This window comes from Dendrobates tinctorius, unplaced genomic scaffold (assembly GCF_039654945.1).
Source record: "Dendrobates tinctorius isolate UK_male_01 unplaced genomic scaffold, ASM3965494v1 ptg000008l, whole genome shotgun sequence".
Lineage (NCBI taxonomy): Eukaryota > Metazoa > Chordata > Amphibia > Anura > Dendrobatidae > Dendrobates > Dendrobates tinctorius.
The window spans coordinates 71212681-71234092 of record NW_027361676.1 but is presented as its reverse complement, the minus strand read 5'-3'; the positions used below and the strand labels follow the sequence as shown (position 1 = coordinate 71234092).

Sequence of the window (21412 nt, the reverse complement as noted above, 5' to 3'; positions counted from 1 at the left end):
TATTAGCTGTCAACTGTTCTGTTTTCTTTTTTTCCCAAGCAGCAATTTTAATAAAAATTCCTCTAATTACCACCTTATGTGAAGACCAAAGAGTCTCATCTGAGACTGAATTATTATCATTCAGAAGAAAAAACTCTGATAACCCCCCCAGATAATTCTTGTAAAACATGTTGTTTAGAGAGCAAGGAATCATTTATTTTCCATCTATGAAAAACTGAGGAATTATGACCCTCATTAATTGTTAGGGAGACAGGCGCATGGTCAGACCGTGATATGACTCCAATTTGAGACTCTGAGCACTCAGCCAGGAGGCTACTATCCACTAAAAAATAATCTATGCGGCTATAAGAGGAGTATCTAGCAGAATAATACGTGTAGTCCCTTTCTTCAGCATGGGTGTATCTCCAAACATCGTGAAGGTAATGTTGTGCTAAAAGCTGGCCAATTTCTTTCCTATGAGCAGTATTAGCGGAACAGTCTAGTTGTTTTGAAACAGGGATATTGAAATCTCCACAGATTACTTTGACCCACAGCTGTTTGGTCCAGGATTTTTAGGAATTTCCGCAGAAATCGGATTTGCCTTATATTAGGAGCATAGACCCCGGCCAGCGTGTATTTCACATTGTTCAGGGAGCACGCTATAATCAGAAATCTGCCTTCTGAGTCAGAATGTACAGAATCCAGCTTAAACGCCACTGTATGTTTAATAAAAATACTAACCCCAGCCCGCTTTTTACTAAAGTTAGCATGAAAATTATGATGGAACAACCGATTGTTGAGCCTGAAATTGTCAGCTGCAACCAGATGAGTTTCCTGTACACATAGAATATCACACTTTGACTTGTGAACCTCATTCCATAACATGTTACGCTTAGCCGGGGAATTTAACCCTTTATTGTTCAACGATAAGAACTTTAACCCCATTTCAGATCATGCAGAATATTTGTTACCTGTAGGAAGGAAGGGGGGGAGGGAAATGGAAGATGGAGAAGGAGTGGGTGAGGAAAAAAGCATGATAACTAGAAGGAAAGAAGCAGAAGCTAGCAAAAATAACATGAAGAAAACATGCAGTCAAATAAACAGCTTTAACAAGAAGCTGTATCACCACCACCACAAAGGGGGTAGCTGGTGGCTAAAAATGAAACTGAGCCACTTGGGGGCACCTGGTGAAGAAAGAAAAAAAAAAAATAGACCAGGATCTTGAGCAACAGTGAGCTGGCTCTCAACTTCAGGTTTGGATCCATTCCTCTGAGATCTTTTCCGACTGGGAATTATCTTGAGGGCGACATGCAGCCTCACAATGTGGGAGAATGTTCCAGGATTCCATCAGTTTTGCTAGATGGGCAGGAGACCGGCAAAGATGGAGGGCACCGTTGTGTGAAACTGAGAGACTGACTGGGAAGCCCCAGCGGTATTTTATTCCAGCATCTCTGAGAGCTTTAGTGAGAGGAGCATATTCCTTTCTTTTTGCAAGTGTCCCTGCAGATAGATCCGGGAATACCAACAAGGCTGCATATCTTGGGGATAAAACCGGCTGTCTCCTCAGAGCTCGCAAGAAGGCTTCTTTAGTGGGTATCACGTGGGATGTCAGCTCCGAGCGATCTAGGCTTAGGCACTCTGTAGACCCGATCCACCATGAGACTGGCCGATTCAGTCTCAGGGAGCACCTCAGATAACAGACCTTGTAAAAACTCTGACAACTCCCTATCTGGTACCGACTCGGGGATTCCACGAATCCTTAGATTATTACGGCGTGACCGATCCTCCAAATCTGTAACTTTAGCTTGAAGGCCACTAGCGTGATCTTCTAAAGTAGAATGGGCGTCTATAAGGTCGTTATGAGACTTGGTGAGCTCCGCCATTTTAGATTCTAAATGATCCGTTCTGTCCCCTATAGCCGTTATGTCCTCCCGGATCCCCGCCAGCATACCTCTCAGATCCTCCTGTAAAGAAGCTCTCAGTGAGACCAGCAGGCTCTGCATTGTTTTCTTTGTCAGCGGGATGTCTGACTGGTCCGGCGCCGAGTCAGAGTTCACCACTGAGGCTCTTCTGGACGAGCGGGAAGAAGTGGAGGCAGGGGCCATCTTCCCCTTCACCATGCTGCCGTCTCTGGGGAAGAAGTCTGTAAGTTTGGCTGGAGAAGGACGCTTAGCAGCTTTCCCTCTGGTCATCTTGTTCCTGGGAGGCACGCAGGTAAAACTAACAACCCCAGCCAGGAGAGAAGAAGGAATGAATCTATTTGAGCCGATTTAGAGCAGCTCACATGGGAGCTCAGAAGTTATGCAGCCAGCACCATTGCCTGTCAGGCCACGCCCCATTAGGGCTTATTTTTAATTAGGGTTGATATTTCAAGCATATTCAAAAAATGTGTAAAATCATGCTAGGGCTTCTTTTCGGAGAAACCCTGTAGGTGTAATACAGCAATACGTTGCAAGCTTTTAATCTGAATGTCCAATATCTAATGCTATAATTACACTCCAGTTGTGAAATATAAAATTCACATTGCCGTTTCGGATCAGACCTGACTAGCTTTGGCTTCCCCAAGGAAAATCATCCACATGCCATAGGTGCCTGGAAGATGGTACATAGGGTCTATTCTCTTATGATGAGAACTGCACTTCTGCCTTGGCTTGAGCAAAGCAGGAACCATTTAGGCTGTGGACCCACGTAGCATTTTACAACGCTCACTAAAAACCGGACTCCTTCCCAGAAATCGCGCGTTTTTTTCCTGCGCGATTTCGCCGCGATTTTGCCGCGATTTTCGCGTGCGATATTCAAGCACTTTCCAAGCGATTTGAAGCATCGCTTGGAAAGTGATTGACAGGTTGGTCACACTCGTCAAACATAGTGTTTGACAATTGTGACCAGGTTTTTACTATTGAGGCCGCCTATGCGGCATCAATAGTAAAAGAAATGTTAAAATGCTAAAAAAAATTAAAAAAATCGGGGTATATTTACCTTCCGGCGTCCCGCGCTGCATTCCCGGGCCTCTGCGTTCCCAGTAATGCCTTGCGAGACCTGTGATGACGTAGTCTCGCGTTGCTATAGCGATCTCGCGAGACCGCTAGAGTCACGCGAGACTACGTCATTACAGGGCCTTGCCGCAAGGCATTACTGGGAACGCTTAGGCCGGGAATGCAGCGCGGGACATCGGAAGGTAAATATACCCCGATTTTTTATTTTTTATTCTTTTCTTACAGGGGTATGGTACCCAGGGCATGGAGGACAGTCTCCTCTCCTCCACACCGTGGGTACCAACCGCACATGAGACGCTTAACTTCCCGCATGGTGGGCATAGCCACATGCGGGAAGTAAGCGATTCTCATGCATTCCTATGGGTGCGTAATCGCGGCAATTCTTTGCGATTCCGCACAAAAGAATGAGCATGCTGCGATTTTTTCCGCGATGTGACTCCGCCGCGGAAAAAAGCGCAGCATTAGCACAGCATGTGCGGAATGCCATAGGAATGCATGGGGTGCGTTCTGTACACGATTTTTAAGGGTTTTCGCGCCGAAAATCGCGGCAAAAACGCTTATAAATCGCTACGTGGGCACATAGCCTTATACATCTGGTATCACCACAAGATTAGTATCTGCTTTTTTCTCAGCAATATAACTTGATGGCATATGCATATATCATTAAATGGCAATGTACACTTATTGTTTTTGTAGATCCTCCTTTACACAGCACTGCAGTCGATGATGATGATGTTGATAACATCCTGCAGACTAATGAAAATCCTGCTCAAATCGCAGCAAAGCTGATGTTTCCTATAGCATCTGTGGTCCAGGAGAAAAGGTAATGTTCCCTGTAATAGGTTTATAGAACATTTGATGCAAATAACAAAGATATTAGTAAAGGTACATTTCTGTATGTGTTCAAATCATTGTTTCACCCTGTTGATCACAGTTTTATTGCATGTCTAATAACCTTGTACTATGAGCAACACCACACAAATGTGTTCTCTGGTTTCTTAAGCTGTCGTCGTTAGACTTGAACTGCTGAAATGTCTAAAATACTACCAGGAGTCTGCTGGACGGGTCATGTATATTTCTAAAAGAAAATTACCAATTGTGGACAGACAAAATTTTTATGAACATATTGGACAACTGCAAAAGATAATTATAAGTGATATATTAAGACATGTGCAACAACTACTGTGAACTGATTTTCAATCACCATAATTGGTACAATCTTCACCTGGAAAGAAAGTTACTGATTTATAAAGTCACATAATAATTTGTCAAGGGTAATGAGATCACCACCAATCCCTAAAACAAAGGGGCATCTGCTGCTTTGGGCTCATTCATCCATGTGCTGTCCATATGCAAAACTGGTAGCATACGGACAGCACACCGACGTATGCAAGTCAATGGTGTAATTCACATGAGTATTTGTACACACGGATCAATGGAACATGTGTACAAATTGTAGGATGAACTAGTCTAATGGATCAGACTCGTCCATTAAACTCAATGGATGTATTAAAAAATGGATACTGTACAGATGACATCTGCTTTTTATCAATCCATTTCAATTGTTGACATAGCTTGATTTGGACAATTTATATATTTTAAAATATGCATGTATAAAACAGATGCCGTCTGGATGTAAGAAACTGATACATGTATCACAATATGGATAAATCCATTTTTTTGGAATGATTTCTACAATTAACGTTTGTCTGAAACCGGTCCTTGAGACCTGCATTTTCTACCTTTCCTGGACAGCAGGGGTTTAACAGTGTACAGAATGTCTATGAGCCCGTGCAATGCTGTTCTCAGTAGGCATATACAGTGACTTGTGAAAGTATTCACCCCCATTGGCTTTTTACTTATTTTGTTACATTACAACCTGTGTTTAAATATTTTTGCAATCTGATTTGCGTGTGATGCATCAGCACTAAATATTGTAAGTTGTTGAGGTGAGAAAATATAGGCATAAATTTAAATTTTGGGGATCAAATAAATATAAATTGGCATGTGCAATCAACCTTATTTAGATAAAGCCCCTAAAAAATTTTTGTGCAAGCAATTACCTTCATAAGTTATATGCTTAGTGAAAGGAAGTCCACTTGTGTGCAAGCTAAGTATCGCATGGCTGTCAGGTATATACATATCTTTTCTGAAAGGCAACACCATTAAGCAAGTGGGACCGCTACCCAAAAAACACCATGAAGACCAAGAAGATCTCCAAACAAATGTTGAGAAGTACAAGTCAGGGTTGGGTTATAAAAATAAAATTTCTCTATCTCTTCACTGAGGGACACAGGAACCATGGGTATATGCTGCTACTGCTCGGAGGCTGACACTATGCACAAAAAAGTTAGCTCCTCCTCTGCAGTATATACCCGACCGACTGGCACAGGTTAATCAGTTTTAGCTTAGTGTCAGTAGGAGATGAACACGTGTCTTTCACTAAACCCATATCTACCTCGGTTTTCGGCGTTTTCCAGTAACAGCTCTTTTTCAGATGGATCTTCTCCCCTACCTCTGGAGGGATACAGTGTGAACAGTCACAACTGTGTTCCCACATAGACTGAGTACGGCGTGTACTGCCACCCCGTATCCTCATGTGTCTTGTCGGCAGGACCCCAACCCCTAACACGGAAGAATCTTTAGGTGATCCAGATTTGGTCCTGGCCCCTGTCTCCTACCCACTCGCCCACCAGAACCTGTTAGTTTTAGGAGGCGTGGACGTCTGACATTTCCTGGATGGAGAGGTACATCTCTTTTCCCTCTCTTCCCCAGTTTCCTTCCAGAGGCAATGAGGAGAAGTTCCACGTAATGATTCAATTAAAGAAGAAAATGCAAAGAACAAGGTATGAGGACAGAAGAAAGATGAGTATTTTCTCCCACGAAACCCTCACTTTACCTAGGGTTTTTGTGTATTGTAGGGCTTTTTGAGATCAATATGTGGTGTTGCCTTTTGTTTCCCTATGGATTGGGGCACTGGGCTAGCTTTTGCTGCGCTTTTAGGGCCTCCGTGCGTGCCTTTCCCCCCCGTTCCGTCGGTCACCGGCTTTAATCTAGGACCTGGCCTCTTTTGGGACTAGTCTCGGCCTTTGCAACACCCTCTTTCTCAGCACTTCGGGCGGGCTTTTCTCCGCTTCCATCTTTCTCCTCCTGGACCCGTCCGTTAGCTCTGTCCCTTCTTCCGGCCTCAGATAGCAGGCTTTTTTCTTTAGCGTTCGCCTTCTGCAGCATGCGCTTTCACTCTGCTGGTCCCTTTCATCCTTGTGGTCGCCATTTTCTGGCTTGTGGGTCCGGATGTGACTTTTCCCTGCAGGACTTGCATCTTCTCTGCCTATCATCACTCTGCAGTCCTCTACTGCCTGGAAGCAGACTACAGGACAACTACATCTTACCATCTTACTGTGAGTAGCTCTGCTCTGCAGACTGAGTCTCCTCTGCATTTTCTCCTGTCCCCTATCCTTCTGGCATTAGTTAGTGGGTCTGTTCACCATGCCTAATCCTAAAGAACGTTCCCGTCCTCCTGCTTCCTCTTTTTCCTCTGCTCTTATCAAACACTTTGTATGCTCTTCGTGTAAATGCAAGCTCCCTTCAGGTCAGTCCTCTCCCTTCTGTCAGGACTGCAGCAACTCCCCCTGTGCCCAACCACCCAAGAGCCCCCTTCTGCCCCACGAGAGAGCAGTTCCCCTATCCCAGTGTGGGCTTCCTCTCTGTCACAGTCCGTGGCGGACCTCACCAAGGTGTCGCAGACCCTGGTGTCTGTTCTTGACAGGTTGCCCTTTCCGGCTACCGCCATTTCTAGTGGGTCGCAGGGCTCACCGGCTGTGCCTACCAACATAGGCCGTAAGAAATCCAGGCAGGAGCGTTGTTCTAGATCCTCTTCCTGCTCCATCTCTCCCAGCGGTCTGCCTCTTCCCGATCCTTCTCTCCCGAGTCAGGCGAGACAGAGGATGACTCGGACCTGGATTCTGACCAAGCCTCTAATATGAGAGACATGGCCCAGAACCTCATTGTGACGGTCAACCAGACCTTTAGCATTAAGGATACCTCTACGAATCCCGCAGAACAGGCGGTTTCGTTTAGACGGTCAAAACCAGTTCCCAAGGCCTTTGCCCACATAGAGAATTTGAGGAGGTACTTGCCAGGGAAAGGGAGAACCCGGCCAGACGCTTCCGAAGAGAGAAGCGCCTCGGCATCCTATATCCCTTCTTCCCTGAGCTCACTGCTAACTGGACAGCCTCTCCACCTGTGGAAAAGTCAGCCTTTGAAGCGGCCACTTCTACATTGTACTTGGGTGTCAAAGTACATAGCTGCATGGGCTAAACAACTTCGTCAGGGCACTCTTGCTGGAGCTTGACCTGAGGAATTGGCCGACCTCTTGGACCAGATTTCTCATTCAGGGAAGTACATGGTATATGCCTCCCGATTTGTGATGCCGAAAAAGACCGGCGTGGTTCAACCCATCCTGGATGTAAAGTTACTGAGTCCCTTTGTTCAGTAATTGCTTCCTTGGAGGCGCAGGAGTTCCTGTGTTCCATAGACATCCAGGATGCCTAGCTCCATGTCCCTGTCTTCTCAGGGCATCAGAGATTCCTGCGCTTTGCGGTTCAGCAGGACCATTTTCAGTTTGTAGCCCTGCCGTTCGAGCTTTCAAACCGCTCCCAGGGTTTTCACAAAAATCATGGCAGCGTTAATGGCCGTTCTGCGGAGCAGAAGCCTACTGCTCATCCCGTACCTCGGCGACATCCTTATCAAGGCTCTGACTTTTTCTCATACCCAGGAAAGTCTGGCCATCGTTCTCGACACTCTCTGTCCCGTTTCAAATGGCTAGTCAACAGGGCAAAGTCTTGCCTTGTTCCAACTCAGCGCCTCATTTTTCTAGACATGCTGTTCAACACCCGCCAGACAAGGATTTTTCTACCCAAAGAGGAGAGATCAATCCTCCAGCAGGGAGTTCGCTCTCTACAGGGCCCTCGGCTTCCATCATTCCACTCAGCCAGGACAGTCCTGGGAAGGATGGTGGCAGCGTCGGAAGCAATTTCTTTTGCGCAATTCCATTCAAGACCACTTCAGCATGCCATCCTATCTCAGTGGAACAGATCTGTTCTCTCTCTGGATTGCTCAAATCAGCTCTCTTCCCGAGTCAAACGATCCCTTGCATGCTGTAGCTATCTGCTGGGCACCACGTGACTCTGCTAGTCACGTGACCCGAATACGTCACGCAGGTCCTGTCAGTACGCAGGCCCTGCCAGCGTTCACCGCGGCTACCCGCGCTTCAGCATCTGATCCAGTGAGCTTGTCACCGGCCGTGACAACGCTCCAGGACTCACCGCTACTCCGGAGAGATACAAGACGGACCTCACGCTAAGTACACTATAACCTACTGGTTGGATTAAAAAGCACTATTCAGAATGCAGGTATCTGACGTTGTCTGTCCTACAGTGCAGCACCGTGAGTACTTCCAGCACTTTTATGGGGCAGCCTTAAATATATCTGCACGGCGCTAGTAGTCTTTTTGGCCCTTGGTCCACACCAGATACCCCTAGCACCATCAAGTACTATTAGCCTTCTTAGGGTTCTATGTGCACAAAATTCAGTGCCATCATTATTTATTCATTTTGCCTATTTGCACAAGTTTAAAGGTACTGAAACCACTGCCATTATTTATTGCACATGACACTTTTTAAATATTTAAATTATTAATCATACTTTTTATACACTTGTTTTCTTGTTTTTTATGATTGCAAAATTACTACATACTCCCTAACTCTGTCCCCTCATTTTAGCTCATCTAATTGAACTTGTATCGGAGGATATATACCACACCTAGTCTAGAAAAATTTCCTCTACACCATCACAGGTATTTAAAATTGATCAGTAATGCATTCATATGTCTGAATCATAGTGCGAGTAAATATCGTTTGTTTGTTCCTGGGCTTGCTCTTAGTTCGCTAAAGGGCCAGGTGTCAGCACTTTCTATTCTTTTCCAGGAAAATGTATCTTTTCTTCAAAGGGTAGCGCATGCGGCTCCCTCATACCAGACACCCGTGGACCCCTGGGACCTCAATCTAGTCCTGGAGGCCCTCACGAGTTCTCCCTTTGAACCTCCCTTTGTACCTCTCCGAGACGTCTCTTGTCCTTTCTGTCTTGGAGGGAGGCTTTTCTTCTGGCCATCCCCTCCATTAGGCACATCTCGGAATTGGTGGCTCTTTCCTGTCCCTTCCTTTCTTGGTTCTTCACCAGGGTAAGGTGGTTTTGTGGCGTCTACCTTCCGTCCTTCACAAAGTGGTGTCCACCTTTCTCTTAAATGAGGATATTGTCATCCCTTCCTTTTGTCCTGCTCCGACTCCTCCTCAGGGCGTTCACTGAGCAGGTTAGACCTGGTCAGGGCAGTGCGGGTCTATCTGGCTAGAACCGCCCCCTTTAGGAAAACAGACACTTTTTGTCATTCCAGAAGGTGCACAAAGAGGCCTGCTGGCCTCCAAGACCACAATTGCTCGCTGGATCAGAACTGTAATTTTGGAGGTTTACCAGGTCAAGAACAGAGTGCCTCTCCCTGGGATTAAGGCTCACTCTACCCTGGCAGTGGGAGCCTCCTGGGCTGTACACCATAGGGCATACGCCCTGCAACTTTGCAAAGCGGCAACCTGGTCTTCGATTCACAAGTTGCCCAAATTTTATAGGGTCCATACCTACACTTCTGTGGACGCCAGCCTAGGTAGAAGAATCTTGCAGGCGGCAGTGTTGAGTTCTTCTACCTGAACGGAGTTTCTGATGTTCCCTCCCCAGGGACTACTTTGGGACGTCCCATGATTCCTGTGTCCCCCAACGAAGCGATAGCGAAAACTGTATTTTTTGTTGCTTAACGTAAAATCTGTTTCTCAGAGCCTTCATTTGGGGACGCAGCACCCTCCCATGTTTGTCAGCTGTTTTTAGTTATATTGTTACAGTTTGAGTTGTCTGTTTTGTTTCTCTCAATCTTGTTGTTTCTCCTACTGATTTCTCACTAACTAACCTAGTGCCAGTCGGTGGGGTGTATACTGCAGAGGAGGAGCTAACTTTTATGTGCATAGTGTCAGCCTCCTAGTGGCAGCAGCATACACCCATGGTTCGTGTGTCCACCAATGAAGGTTCCGAGAAACGGAAAGCAACCAAAAATGCCAATCTCTTATGATCTCCCGCAGCACCATCAAATTCATTATCATCAAATGGAAAGAACATGGTATAGTGCTGTGCAAATTAATTGGGACAAAGCATTTTTTTTTTTTTAAGTAAAATCTTAAGTTGGTTACCAGTCAGTGATTCAAACCAGTTTTAACTGCTTTGAACAGGCACTCACACCTGTTCAAAGCAGTTAAAACTGGTTTGAATCACTGACTGGTAACCAACATACAATTTTACTTAAAAAAATGCTTTGTCCCAATTAATTTGCACAGCACTGTACTACAACAAACCTGCCAAGAGAGGGCCGACACCAAAACTCTCAGCCTGAGCAAGGAGGGCTATCAGAGACATCATGGAGACTAAAAGGTAACCTTGAAGGAGCTGCAGAATTCCCAAGCAGAGACTGGTGTATCTGTCCATACGACCACAATACCACAATAAACCATACACTTCATAGAGGGTGGCCTTTATGGAAGACTGGGTGGAAAAAAGCCTTTACTTACACAAACAAAATGTAAGAGAGAGAGAGAATTTTTTTTTGTCCGGCACCCAGACAGAATTTCGGGTTAAATCAGTGTCTGGAGGATCCGCCGGGCAAAAAAACGTTGCAAGCTCCGTTTGGAAATCTTTGAGGATGTTAACGGACAGCAAGATTATGGCGGATCCTCACAAAAACGGATTCAACGGACGGCAATCTGCCAATAATGGAAGTCAATGGGGGGAAAAAACGGATCCGCCAAAAAAAATAGCGGATCCGTTTTTTTCAAAACCTGGCGGATTTTGACTGATTGTAAAAAACGGAAGTGTGAAAGAGGCCTAAGGCAACACTCAAGTGGTTTAAGGGGAAGTGTGTGAATGTTTTGGAGTGGAACAGTCAAAGTTCAGACCTTAATCCAACTGAAAATCCGTGGTCAGACTTGAAGACTGTTTACCAGAGGAAACTCGTCTAACTTGAAGGAACTGGAGCAGATTTGTCATGAGGAATGGACAAAAATCCCAGTGGAAAGATGTGTAAAGCTCATCGAGACTTATCCAAAGTGACTTGCAGCTGTAATTGCCGCAATAGGAGGCTCTACAAAGTACTGAGTTTACGGGAGTGAATAGTTATGCACGCTGAAGTTTACAGTTATTTTGTCCTATTTGTTGTTTGCTTCTCAATAAAAAAAAAAAAATGTTCATAGTTGTTGACAAGTTCTCTACATGAACTGATGTAAACCCTCAGAAAAACAAGTGGAATTCCAGATTTTAAGGTAGCAAAACACAAAAAATGCCACGGGGGGGGAGAGGGAAGGGGGTGAATACTTTTGCAAGCTGCTGTATACTTGACCAGTGTGTTCATCAAAGACAAGCTGTATAGATGAGCAACGCAGAGCCCCAGGCCGAACAAGGAAAAAAGATTCTCCTTTTGATTCCGAAATGTAGTAATCAAAATCATCTCAACATTATTACTTATAAAGAAAATTTCTCCTACGCCTCATTAGGGGACACAGAGACAGTGGGTGTTATGGTGCTGCCACTAGGAGGACACTAAGCAAATCAGAAAAAAGTTAACTCCTCCCCTGCAGTATACACCCCGCAGCTGGATGAGAGATCTCCAGTTCTTGCTTAGTGTCTGTAGGAGGCACTTGGGTTTGGTTTCAGACCCCACCGTTTTTATTTTATTTTGTTGAATTTTTCTGTAAATTTTTTTTAATTAACGGAGTGAAGGGGGCGACGGTTCCTTTCTACGGCCCGCTCTCCCCCCGAACCAACAACAGGCAAGCACGTGGAGTAACCCTTCACGTACCTTTCCTGCAACGTTTTTGGGGCTGATTCCTCTACCTTTGGCGATGATGCCTGATGGAAGTTCCCGTCCGGGGCAGGCGCACGTAACAGAGAAGACTGGGACAGCGCTTACGTAGGCCCTGAATCAGCCCCATAGCTCTCCATCCCCCTATCATAGGGAGGGTCGATTAAGCTTGGCCCCTTTAAGAACTCCTCCAGCTCTGCTTCATCCTGGAGGATTAGAGCCTGCATAGAGGACCGGACAGCGCTGAACGCTGGAGTGGAGGCATGGGGTCGGGTCCTGGTCCCCGGGAGTAGCGCTGATGTAGTCAGCGGCGGTGCACCCTGGAGTTCTCAGCCCATCGCGGCCCTCACCGTCGCGCCCCCCCAGCGCGAAAAATGTAGTCCCTGGCTTTCTGGCCTGCTAGGCCACAATTTAAATGGCGCCGCCCCGGCCCGCCTACCTCGGGTAGGCTCAAAATTCAGGCCCCGGCTTTACGGCCTACTAGGCCGCAATTTGAATAGTGCCGCCCCCCTTGCTTTTGCGCCTCTCAGCCTGCACGAGACGCACGATCCTAATCTCGGGGGCCATATCCTTGTTACCTCAGCTGCACACAAGCTGTGAGGCGAGCAGCCGGATACCGGGTGTCACCGCAGGGCCACAGCCATTCCTCCCGGGGGACACAAGATCAGACCAGGTAAGCTGCATCTACCCCAGATTAAAGCTTAACCCCTTCCTGGCACATTCCCTGCAGCTGCAGCAGACTCTGCCGTTAACCCTTTCAGGAGCGCTATGTCTCAATCTAAGGAAGCGAAGCGGGTTGCTAAAAAGCACACTGCGTTTTTTACCGTGTGCACCTCTTGCAAGGCTGGCTTACCTAGTGCACAGACTGCGACCCGGCCTGTGCCCAGACCTGCGCTCAATCGCCCCCCTGCCGCCGCTGCCGACGGGTCTCCTGCGTCTAGTACCCCTGAGTGGGCTGCGTCCCTGTCACGATCGGTAGAGTCTCTGACCCAGGCTACATTCTCCCTTCGGGAGTGCTCTTTAAACCAGAAGACGTCCTTACCCCCCCCGAGGAAAGCTCTGGCGTTGAAAGGGAACCGTCCGCCAGCAGGGGCCGATCTCATTCAAGGGATGGTCGGGGCTCTAGAAAGCGGACCCGTGACGCTTCCTCTAGCCCTGTTCGCACCTCTGCATCTGCGGCTCCTATCTCTCGCTCTCCCTCTCCTGGAGTTCTCAGCGAGCACGACTCTGATTTTGATTCTGACACGTCTGCCCCTCAGAATCCCCCATCTGATCAAGAGTCACTTGATTTTCTTAGAATCAGTTAACAAGATCCTGAAGTTGGATGGGGATAATGTTCCCGCGCCAACACATCCTATTTCTCTTAAGAAAACCAAACGCGTGCGTAGGTTATTCACCAGCCATCCGGACTTTAAGGAAGTGGTTCAGCAACATAGAGATCGTCTGCATAAGCGGTTCACAGGGCACAAGTCTACTCAGGCTAAATACCCCTTTGACCCAGACCTAATGAAAGATTGGTTACAGTCTCCACCGGTGGACCCGCCTGTATCGCGCCTGGCTTCAAAGACACTTCTGTCTGTGTCCGAGGGGTCCTCGATAACCCCTCCGATCGTCAGATTGACTACCTCGCCCGTTCAGTTTTTGAAGCTTCAGGAGCAGCGCTTTTTCCATCTTTCGCAGCAATTTGGGTCACGAAAGCAATGGCCGCTTGGGCAGAGGTCTTGAATACCTCCTTCCAGGACACCAATCTTCCCCCGGAAGCAAACGCGGTCGCCAGGCAGATAATTCACGCAGCAGACTTCGTAGTGGACACTTCTGACGCCGCCAACTGCACTGCTCAAACTGCCGCTAATGCGGTCTCCATTAGAAGAGCCCTATGGCTCCGTGACTGGCGGGCGGATGCCACATCTAAAAGATCCTTGACTTCTCTCCCGTTTCAAACATGTCGCCTTTTTGGAGAGAAACTAGATCAACTCATTTGGGATGTTAACGGGGGGTAGAGTAAATTCCTCCCTCAACAAAAAGCTACTCGGCAGTTTCGCAACCAACAGCCGGCGCGCTTTTGTTCCTTTCACAACAACTCCGGTTGGTCTTCCTGTACCTTCTCTTCCGGATCAGGTCCATCTTCGCGAGGGGACAGAGGCTCCCAGGTCTCATACAGACCTAACCATCCTTGGAAACCCAGACCTAGAGTTTCTGGTTCTAAAGGAGCCAAGTCTCAGAGATCTACCCAATGACTTGTTGCGGTATCCGGCGGACGCCGAAAAAGTAGGCGGCTATCTACTTTCCTTCAGCCACACCTGGCTCGCGGTCGTCAACGACAAGTGGGTCAGGGAGCTGGTGTCCTCCGGATACAAGATAGTTTCCCCCCCCCCTCCAACTTGTTTTTTCCTTTCCTCTCCGCCCAAGGGAAAGACAAGAGCCTTCCTTCGGGCTGTTCAAGCTCTCTTAAGGGACGGCGTCATCATTCCGGTTCCTCATCACAAGAGGTTCAGAGGATTCTATTCAAACCTTTTTGTGGTTCCAAAGAAAAACGGCTCGATACGTCCCATTCTGGATCTCAAACTGTTAAATCAGTTCGTCACGGTTCGGCGGCGGTTCCGAATGGAATCTCTCCGGTCAGTGGTCGCTTCCATGGAGAAAGGAGAGTTCTTAGCATCCGTCGACATCAAGGACGCTTACCTTCACATCCCGATCTGCCTGTCTCACCAACAGTTCCTTCGCTTTGCAATTCACGAGGAACACTTCCAGTTCGTGGCATTGCCCTTCGGACTCTCCACTGCCCCCAGGGTCTTTACCAAGGTCATGGCGGCTGTCATGGCCATTCTCCACTCTCGAGGAGTAGTAGTGTTACCGTATCTCGACGACCTGCTCATCAAGGGTCCGTCCCTTTCAGCCTGCGAAGAATCTGTGGAGATAACATTAAATACACTTTCACGCTTGGGGTGAAAGATAAACTTTGCAAAGTCTACCCCAAAACCGGCTCAGCAAATCTCCTTTTTAGGAATGATCTTGGACACTTCCCGCGGGTTGGTCATTATCTCTCCAGAAAAGACACAAGCTTTACAACAGGCAGTGCGAACTCTTCCTGTCCAGCTTCTCACTCCATTCATTTCAGCATGAGAGTTCTTGGAAAAATGGTGGCTGCCATAGTAGCAGTTCCGTTTGCACAGTTCCATCTTCGTCCCTTACAACACCAGTTGCTGTCAGCTTGTTACAAGAACCCGTTCTCCCTGGACCGTCTGATCCTTCTGTCCCTGCGGGTCAGGCAAGCCCTCAAGTGGTGGACTCTGAAGTCCTCCTTGAATCATATAAAAATAAAGATTATTATTATTAATCAAGGAAGGTCTTTTCTCCCAGTAAGATGGTTGATAGTAACCACCGACGCAAGTCTTCTCGGCTAGGGTGCGGTCTTTCGTCACCACACGGCACAGGGTCGTTAGTCAACCCAAGAATCACGTCTCCCCATCAACATCCTAGAGATTCGAGCGATCAGATTGGCTCTACGGAGTTTTCACCATCTCCTCGCAGGTCACCACATCAGGATCCAATCAGACAACGCCACGGCTGTAGCGTATATCAACCGCCAGGGAGGTACCCGGAGCAAGATGACCATGCACGAAGTGAGTCACATCCTCCATTGGGCCGAGACCAACCACTACTCCATCTCAGCAATTCACAAACCCCGGCGTGGAAAATTGGGCGGCAGATTTTCTCAGTCGCCAAGGCATTGCCTCAGGAGAGTGGTCTCTTCATCCAGAGGTCTTTCACCAGATCTGTCTTCGTTGGGGGACTCCGGATGTGGACCTCATGGCCTCCAGGCTAAACAACAAGGTGTCTCGGTTCATTGCCCGATCGCGCGATCCATGCGCCATCGGAGCAGACGCCCTTGTGCTGCCATGGCACCGATTCTGGCTTCCGTACATTTTTCCCCCTCTTCCCTTACTTCCGAGGGTCGTCAAGAAGATCAGAGCAGAGGGAGTGCCTGTGATCCTAGTCTCGCCAGATTGGCTGCGCCGAGCATGGTATGCGGAACTAATACAGCTAGTCGCCGACGTTCCCTGGCGGCTTCCAGATCGGTCGGATCTGCTTTCTCAGGGCTCGATTTACCACCAGAACTCCAGGGCCCTGTCTTTGACAGCATGGCTGTTGAATCCTGGATTTTAGCACTGGCTGGATTCTCTCCTGACGTCATCTCCACCACGATTAGTGCTAGGAAGCCCGTATCCAGACATATCTATCACCGCACCTGGAAAATATTCTTTTCATGGTGCAAGGATCATAGTCGTTCCCCTCTGGTATTCTCCATTCCGAGCATATTGGAGTTTCTTCAATCCGGACTGAGATCAGGCCTCGCGCTTAGCTCGCTCAAGGGCCAAATTTCGGCCTTGTCAGTGTTTTTCCAACAAAGAATTGCCACCTAACCTCAGGTCAAGACGTTTATTCAAGGAGTCTCCCATGTAGCGCCTCCTTATAGGAATCCATTAGAACCATGGGACCTTAACCTGGTTCTCGGGGTCTTACAAGAGGAGCCTTTTGAACCTCTGCAGGACGTGTCTTTGACCATTCTCTCTTGGAAAGTGGTCTTTCTAGTAGCCATTAAGTCAGTCAGACGAGTTTCAGAATTGGCAGCTCTGTCCTGCCGTTCTCCGTTCCTGAATTTTCATCAGGACAAGGTGGTTCTCCGAACATGCCCAAGGTCGTTTCCTCTTTTCATCTCAACGAGGAAATTGTTTTGCCTTCCTTTTGTCTGGCACCAGTCCATCGCATTGAGAAGGCCCTCCACACCCTGGATGCGGTTAGGGCGCTGAGACGGTACATCTCGCGAACGGCTCCCTTCCGCAGGTCAGATGCCCTGTTCATACTTCCTTAGGGGCATAGGAAAGGCCTAGCCGCGTCCAAAGCAACGCTAGCCAGGTGGATTCGCTCTGAGATTCAGGAATCCTACCGTGTCAGGAACCCGCCTGTCCCTGCGGGGATTAAGGCGCACTCTACCCGGTCAGTGGGCGCCTCGTGGGCCATTCGGCACCAGGCCACGGCAGACCAGGTCTGCAAGGCTGCGACTTGGTCCAGTCTGCATACCTTTTCAAAACATTACCAAATTCATTCTCACCCTCTGTAGATGCAGCTCTCGGCAGACGCATCCTGCAATTGGCAGTACCTCAGTCTTAACTCAGAGGTACATGGGGTATTAGCAGATGTATGCTCCCCACCCAGGGACTGCTTTAGGACGTCCCACTGTCTCTGTTTCCCCCAATGAGGCGTAGGAGAAATAGGGATTTTTGTGTACTCACCGTAAAATCCTTTTCTCTGAGCCATTCATTGGGGGACACAGCACCCGCCCTGTTTAGCCTACTGACTCATTTGTAGCATTCTTAGGTTTTGACATAGTTCCTTATTGTTGACGGTTTAAGCTCCTACTGCTTTTTTAACTGAACTGGAGATATCTCATCCAGCTGCGGGGTGTATACTGCAGGGGAGGAGTTAACTTTTTTTCTGATTTGCTTAGTGTCCTCCTAGTGGCAGCAGCATAACACCCACTGTCTCTGTGTCCCCCAATGAATGGCTCGGAGAAAAGGATTTTACGGTGAGTACACACAAATCCCTATATTTACAGCAGACTTTGACCTGACTGCCACCAGTGTTTACTGTAGACTCTGGCCAGTCTTCCTCCTTTGTTTACATGAGACTCTGGCCAGGCTTCCGCCAGTGTTCACACCAGACTCTGACTTGACGGCTGCTTTTACATTAGACTTTTTTTTGTGAACTGAATAAGTGACCAAAGCGTTTTCACAAAACTAGGTTTTGAGTACTTGCAGTCAGCATTATTCATCACACATTTAAGGGGTTAAAAATGTTAGAAAATGAGACTTAACTTTTCTGCTTGTAGCGCATCCTGGTCCCCCAAGTCGGTGTACTTTCAAGCAGCGACATCCATGCATGGACATATAACTGATGCTACAAATCTCTCCGGCCAACAGCTATTTATAGTGCATGGTCAGCTTTAGCTTATTTATTATTTATTCATACAAGCAAGGCCTTGAGGTTCCTTTTGTATTGATGTGTATGGAATTTACAGTGTTCACACCTTTTATCTTTTAGTATGAGACCAAAGAATTCAAAACAGAACACTGCAGCCAGCATGGAGCCCAGTGCCCAAAAACCTGACACTGCCAAACCAAAGGACGTATGTTAAACTATCATAATGTTTTAATTCTTCAGTGTTTTTTTTGTTTTTTCCATCAGCATTTGTTTTTCGTTACTAACGACTATCCAACTCACATGTTAAAGTGAACCTGTCACCAGGTTTGACCAATATGAGATATGGCCACCACCTTTAAGGGCTGATATATATCATTCTGTCCAAGGGATGTCTCTGGTCTTGGTCCGGCGCTTCACATTTTCTTGTGATGTCGTCCTTCTTTTTGCTTTGTGTAGATGACACGTCCTTGCGTAATCCACACAGACTCTCCGGCATCCCGCTACTGCTCAGGCGTACTTCTCTGCCCTTACTAGGGCTGAGTAAAGTACTGCAGTGCGCAGGCGCCGGGGCCTCTTTCACCTTTCCTGGCACCTACGCGCTGCAGTACTTTGCTCTGCCCTAGCCAGAGAAGAGAAGTACGCCTGAGCAGGAGTACAATGCCAGGGAGACTGTGTGGATGACTTAGGGACACCTCATCCAAACGACGCAAGAAAGATGATGTCATCACAAGAAAGGAAGTGCTGGACCAGTACCTGTGACACCCCTTGGACAGAACCGCCCTGCAACTGAGTAATAAAAACAGGTTTTTTTGGTCTTACAGGTCGGGTTGGGGGCAGATATACATCATTATAGAACGCTGTATATCAGCCCTGAAAGGTGGTGGCAGTCTCTCAGCCAAACCTGGTGACTGGTTCCCTTTAAATGGGATATCTGTGACTTTAAAAAAAAATGTGTCTTAGTATTAACAGGCAGGTAGTTGCCAACTACAGTGCCTTGCAAAAGTATTCGGCCCCTTGGAACTTTTCAACCTTTTCCCACATATGCTTCAAACATAAAGATACCAAATGTAAATTTTTGGTGAAGAATCAACAACAATTGGGACACACTGTACATGCCTGATGTGCCCGGCACCGTTCTCCGTCATCACAGAGCGGTAACAGACTTCTGCTGATGTCACATCAACAGAGCAGCAGTTTCTGTTCCTGTGGACAGGGCGGGACGTCAAGTGTCATGCTAATTGACAGACGGCTTCCTGCTGTCTAATTGGGAGAAGTCAACTGTCAATCAGCATGATGCCAGTAGTCCCGCCCTGTCAGCAGGAAGAGAAACTGCTGTTTTGTTGATAGGGAGCTGCTGAATCTCTGGCAGAGGTGATCAATGTTGGCACCAAGTAAAACAGGCAGGTAGTTGCCTCTGTTAGCAACTACATGCCTGTTAGTGTTCAGGCACATTTTATTTATGTTCTTTAATCAATTATTGTTCTGGAGCCAGTCATGTGTTTATGAAGAATTTGAGGCGTGCAGTTTTTAGAATGGTGTTGCTTTGGTTTTTTCCTGTCATATAGGCCCCCTAAAGTCACTTCAAATGTTAAGTAGTTGTTAAAAAAATAATTTTGTAAATTTTGTTGGAAAAGCGGGAAATTGCTGATCAAATTTTAACCCTTATAACTTCCTAATAAAAAAAATTATGTTGCAAAAATTGGGCTGATGTAAAGTAAAGCAGATATGTGGGGAATGTTACCTATTACCTATTTTGTGTGACATAACTCTCTGGTTTAAGGGAATAAAAAATACAATTTGAAAACTGCAAAATTTTCAACATTTTCTCCGATTTTCCATTTTTTTCTTATTTTTATTTTTTTACAAATAATTGAAAGTCATATTGAACAAATTTTATCGCTAGCATGAAGTACAATATGACACAAAAAACCCGTCTGAGTCAGTGGGATCTTTTGAAGCGTTCCAGAGTTGTAACCACATAAAGTGACTCTGGCCAGAATTTTATAATTTGGCCTGGTCATGAAGATGAAAACAGGCTAGGTGGGGTGAAGGGGTTAAAACTACCCTGGTGATGTAAAGATGTGGAGGGAATAAAGTCTCGAACCTTTGTGGTCTACAGTTGTGCTCGTTTTAGGAGGGTTATGCCAAAAAAAGGGTATTGTAGACTGTCCCCACAGTGACATGACATAAGGTCCCAATACAGTTTACTTTGGTTATCTTGTGTTCTTTATGAGTACATTTATTGTGGAATCAGCTATGTGCCTGGTGTCTTATTTGTGTAATGTCTTTCATTTCTGAATCTTAAAGGGAATCTGTCGCCCCCGGGACACTTTTTAGCTATTACTATGGGCATACAGGTAACTGAAATGTTAATCTAGTCTTACCCGTTTGCCTCTTAGTTGCTGTCTAGATGTGGAGAAATAGACTTTTATTTCATTATGTTAATGATTTCATCCAGGCTCTGAATCGTGCGGTGCCTGGAAGAAATCCCTGCCTCCACTCTTAATTATACTATCACTCCCCCTCCCATGCACATCACACGACCTGTGATTTGCAGTTGTCTCTCTGAAATCCTGCGTAGACGCCCTTCACTCGTTTGACAATCTGTACCTCTTCTTTCTATCTGTGGTCATTGTATTTGCATTCTTGGGTGCTGGCTGAATACACTGACCATAGAGAGAAGAAAGAGGTACAGATTGTCGAGCGAGTACAGGGAGCATGCACGGAATACTGGTGCGGGATTCAAGCACCACAACTGGCGTCACAAGTCTGTGGTGATGGTATAATGTAGAGCAGAGGCAGGGATTTCTTCCAGATACCACACACCCCGGAGCCTGGAAGAAATCATTAAAATGATTAAATAAGTCTATTTCTCCACATAAAGAGAGCAACTACAAGGCATACAGGTAAGACTGACTAACATTTCTATAATTTAGCCAGCTGTACACTTTGGTCTCAAAGTATAACTTCTACTAAACAGTGCTTTGCTACCTGTCTTTCTAGTAGCTGTTCTATGTATCTCTCCAACTCGGGGTGCTATACCAGGTCAAGACCCCGGCGGGCTTTTGTCCCGTTTCCGAGATCTCAAAAATGTAATCATCCGACTAGGACGTAGAATAACTCCATAACTCATTACGAAATTTTGGCTACCGTAAATCTGGGTGGGTTTTTTGAAGAAGTTAAGCAGCTTGGGCTCCCATCAGGGGTTTGTTCTGTCAAAAAAGACTTTCTACCAGCTAGGCTGCCGGGGGGTGTGAGCTTTTTCACTTGGAGGTTTTGAAGTGGACCACCAGCTGAGCCAGGTGTACTGTCTCAGCTTCACATTTTGAAGAAGGTCTATAATCTTAGACTAGATATGATAGTCAATTGGCATGAAATTATATCCCCCATATTATTCACACTGACTAGCTGAATCCTTCTAAGCTCTATGTAGAAACAGGTCAGTTTTCCCTGCATGAATCGTAAGTCACTGCAAAAGTCTGTGAACAGCTGAGTCAGGAGTTGA

At 46.8% G+C, this 21412-nt stretch overlaps 1 protein-coding gene across 8 annotated transcripts in view; it reads left to right on the top strand.

Moving 5' to 3' along the window:
• The window catches only part of CENPU (centromere protein U), a 181507-nt gene that overhangs the window by 43491 nt on the left and 116604 nt on the right, over positions 1 to 21412 (top strand). For all 8 annotated transcript variants that reach the window (XM_073578483.1, XM_073578428.1, XM_073578449.1 and 5 more), the window contains 2 exons: positions 3672 to 3798; positions 18028 to 18112. In XM_073578483.1, coding sequence (XP_073434584.1) covers positions 3672 to 3798; positions 18028 to 18112 — 212 coding nt within the window. The remainder of the gene's footprint in view (positions 1 to 3671; positions 3799 to 18027; positions 18113 to 21412) is intronic.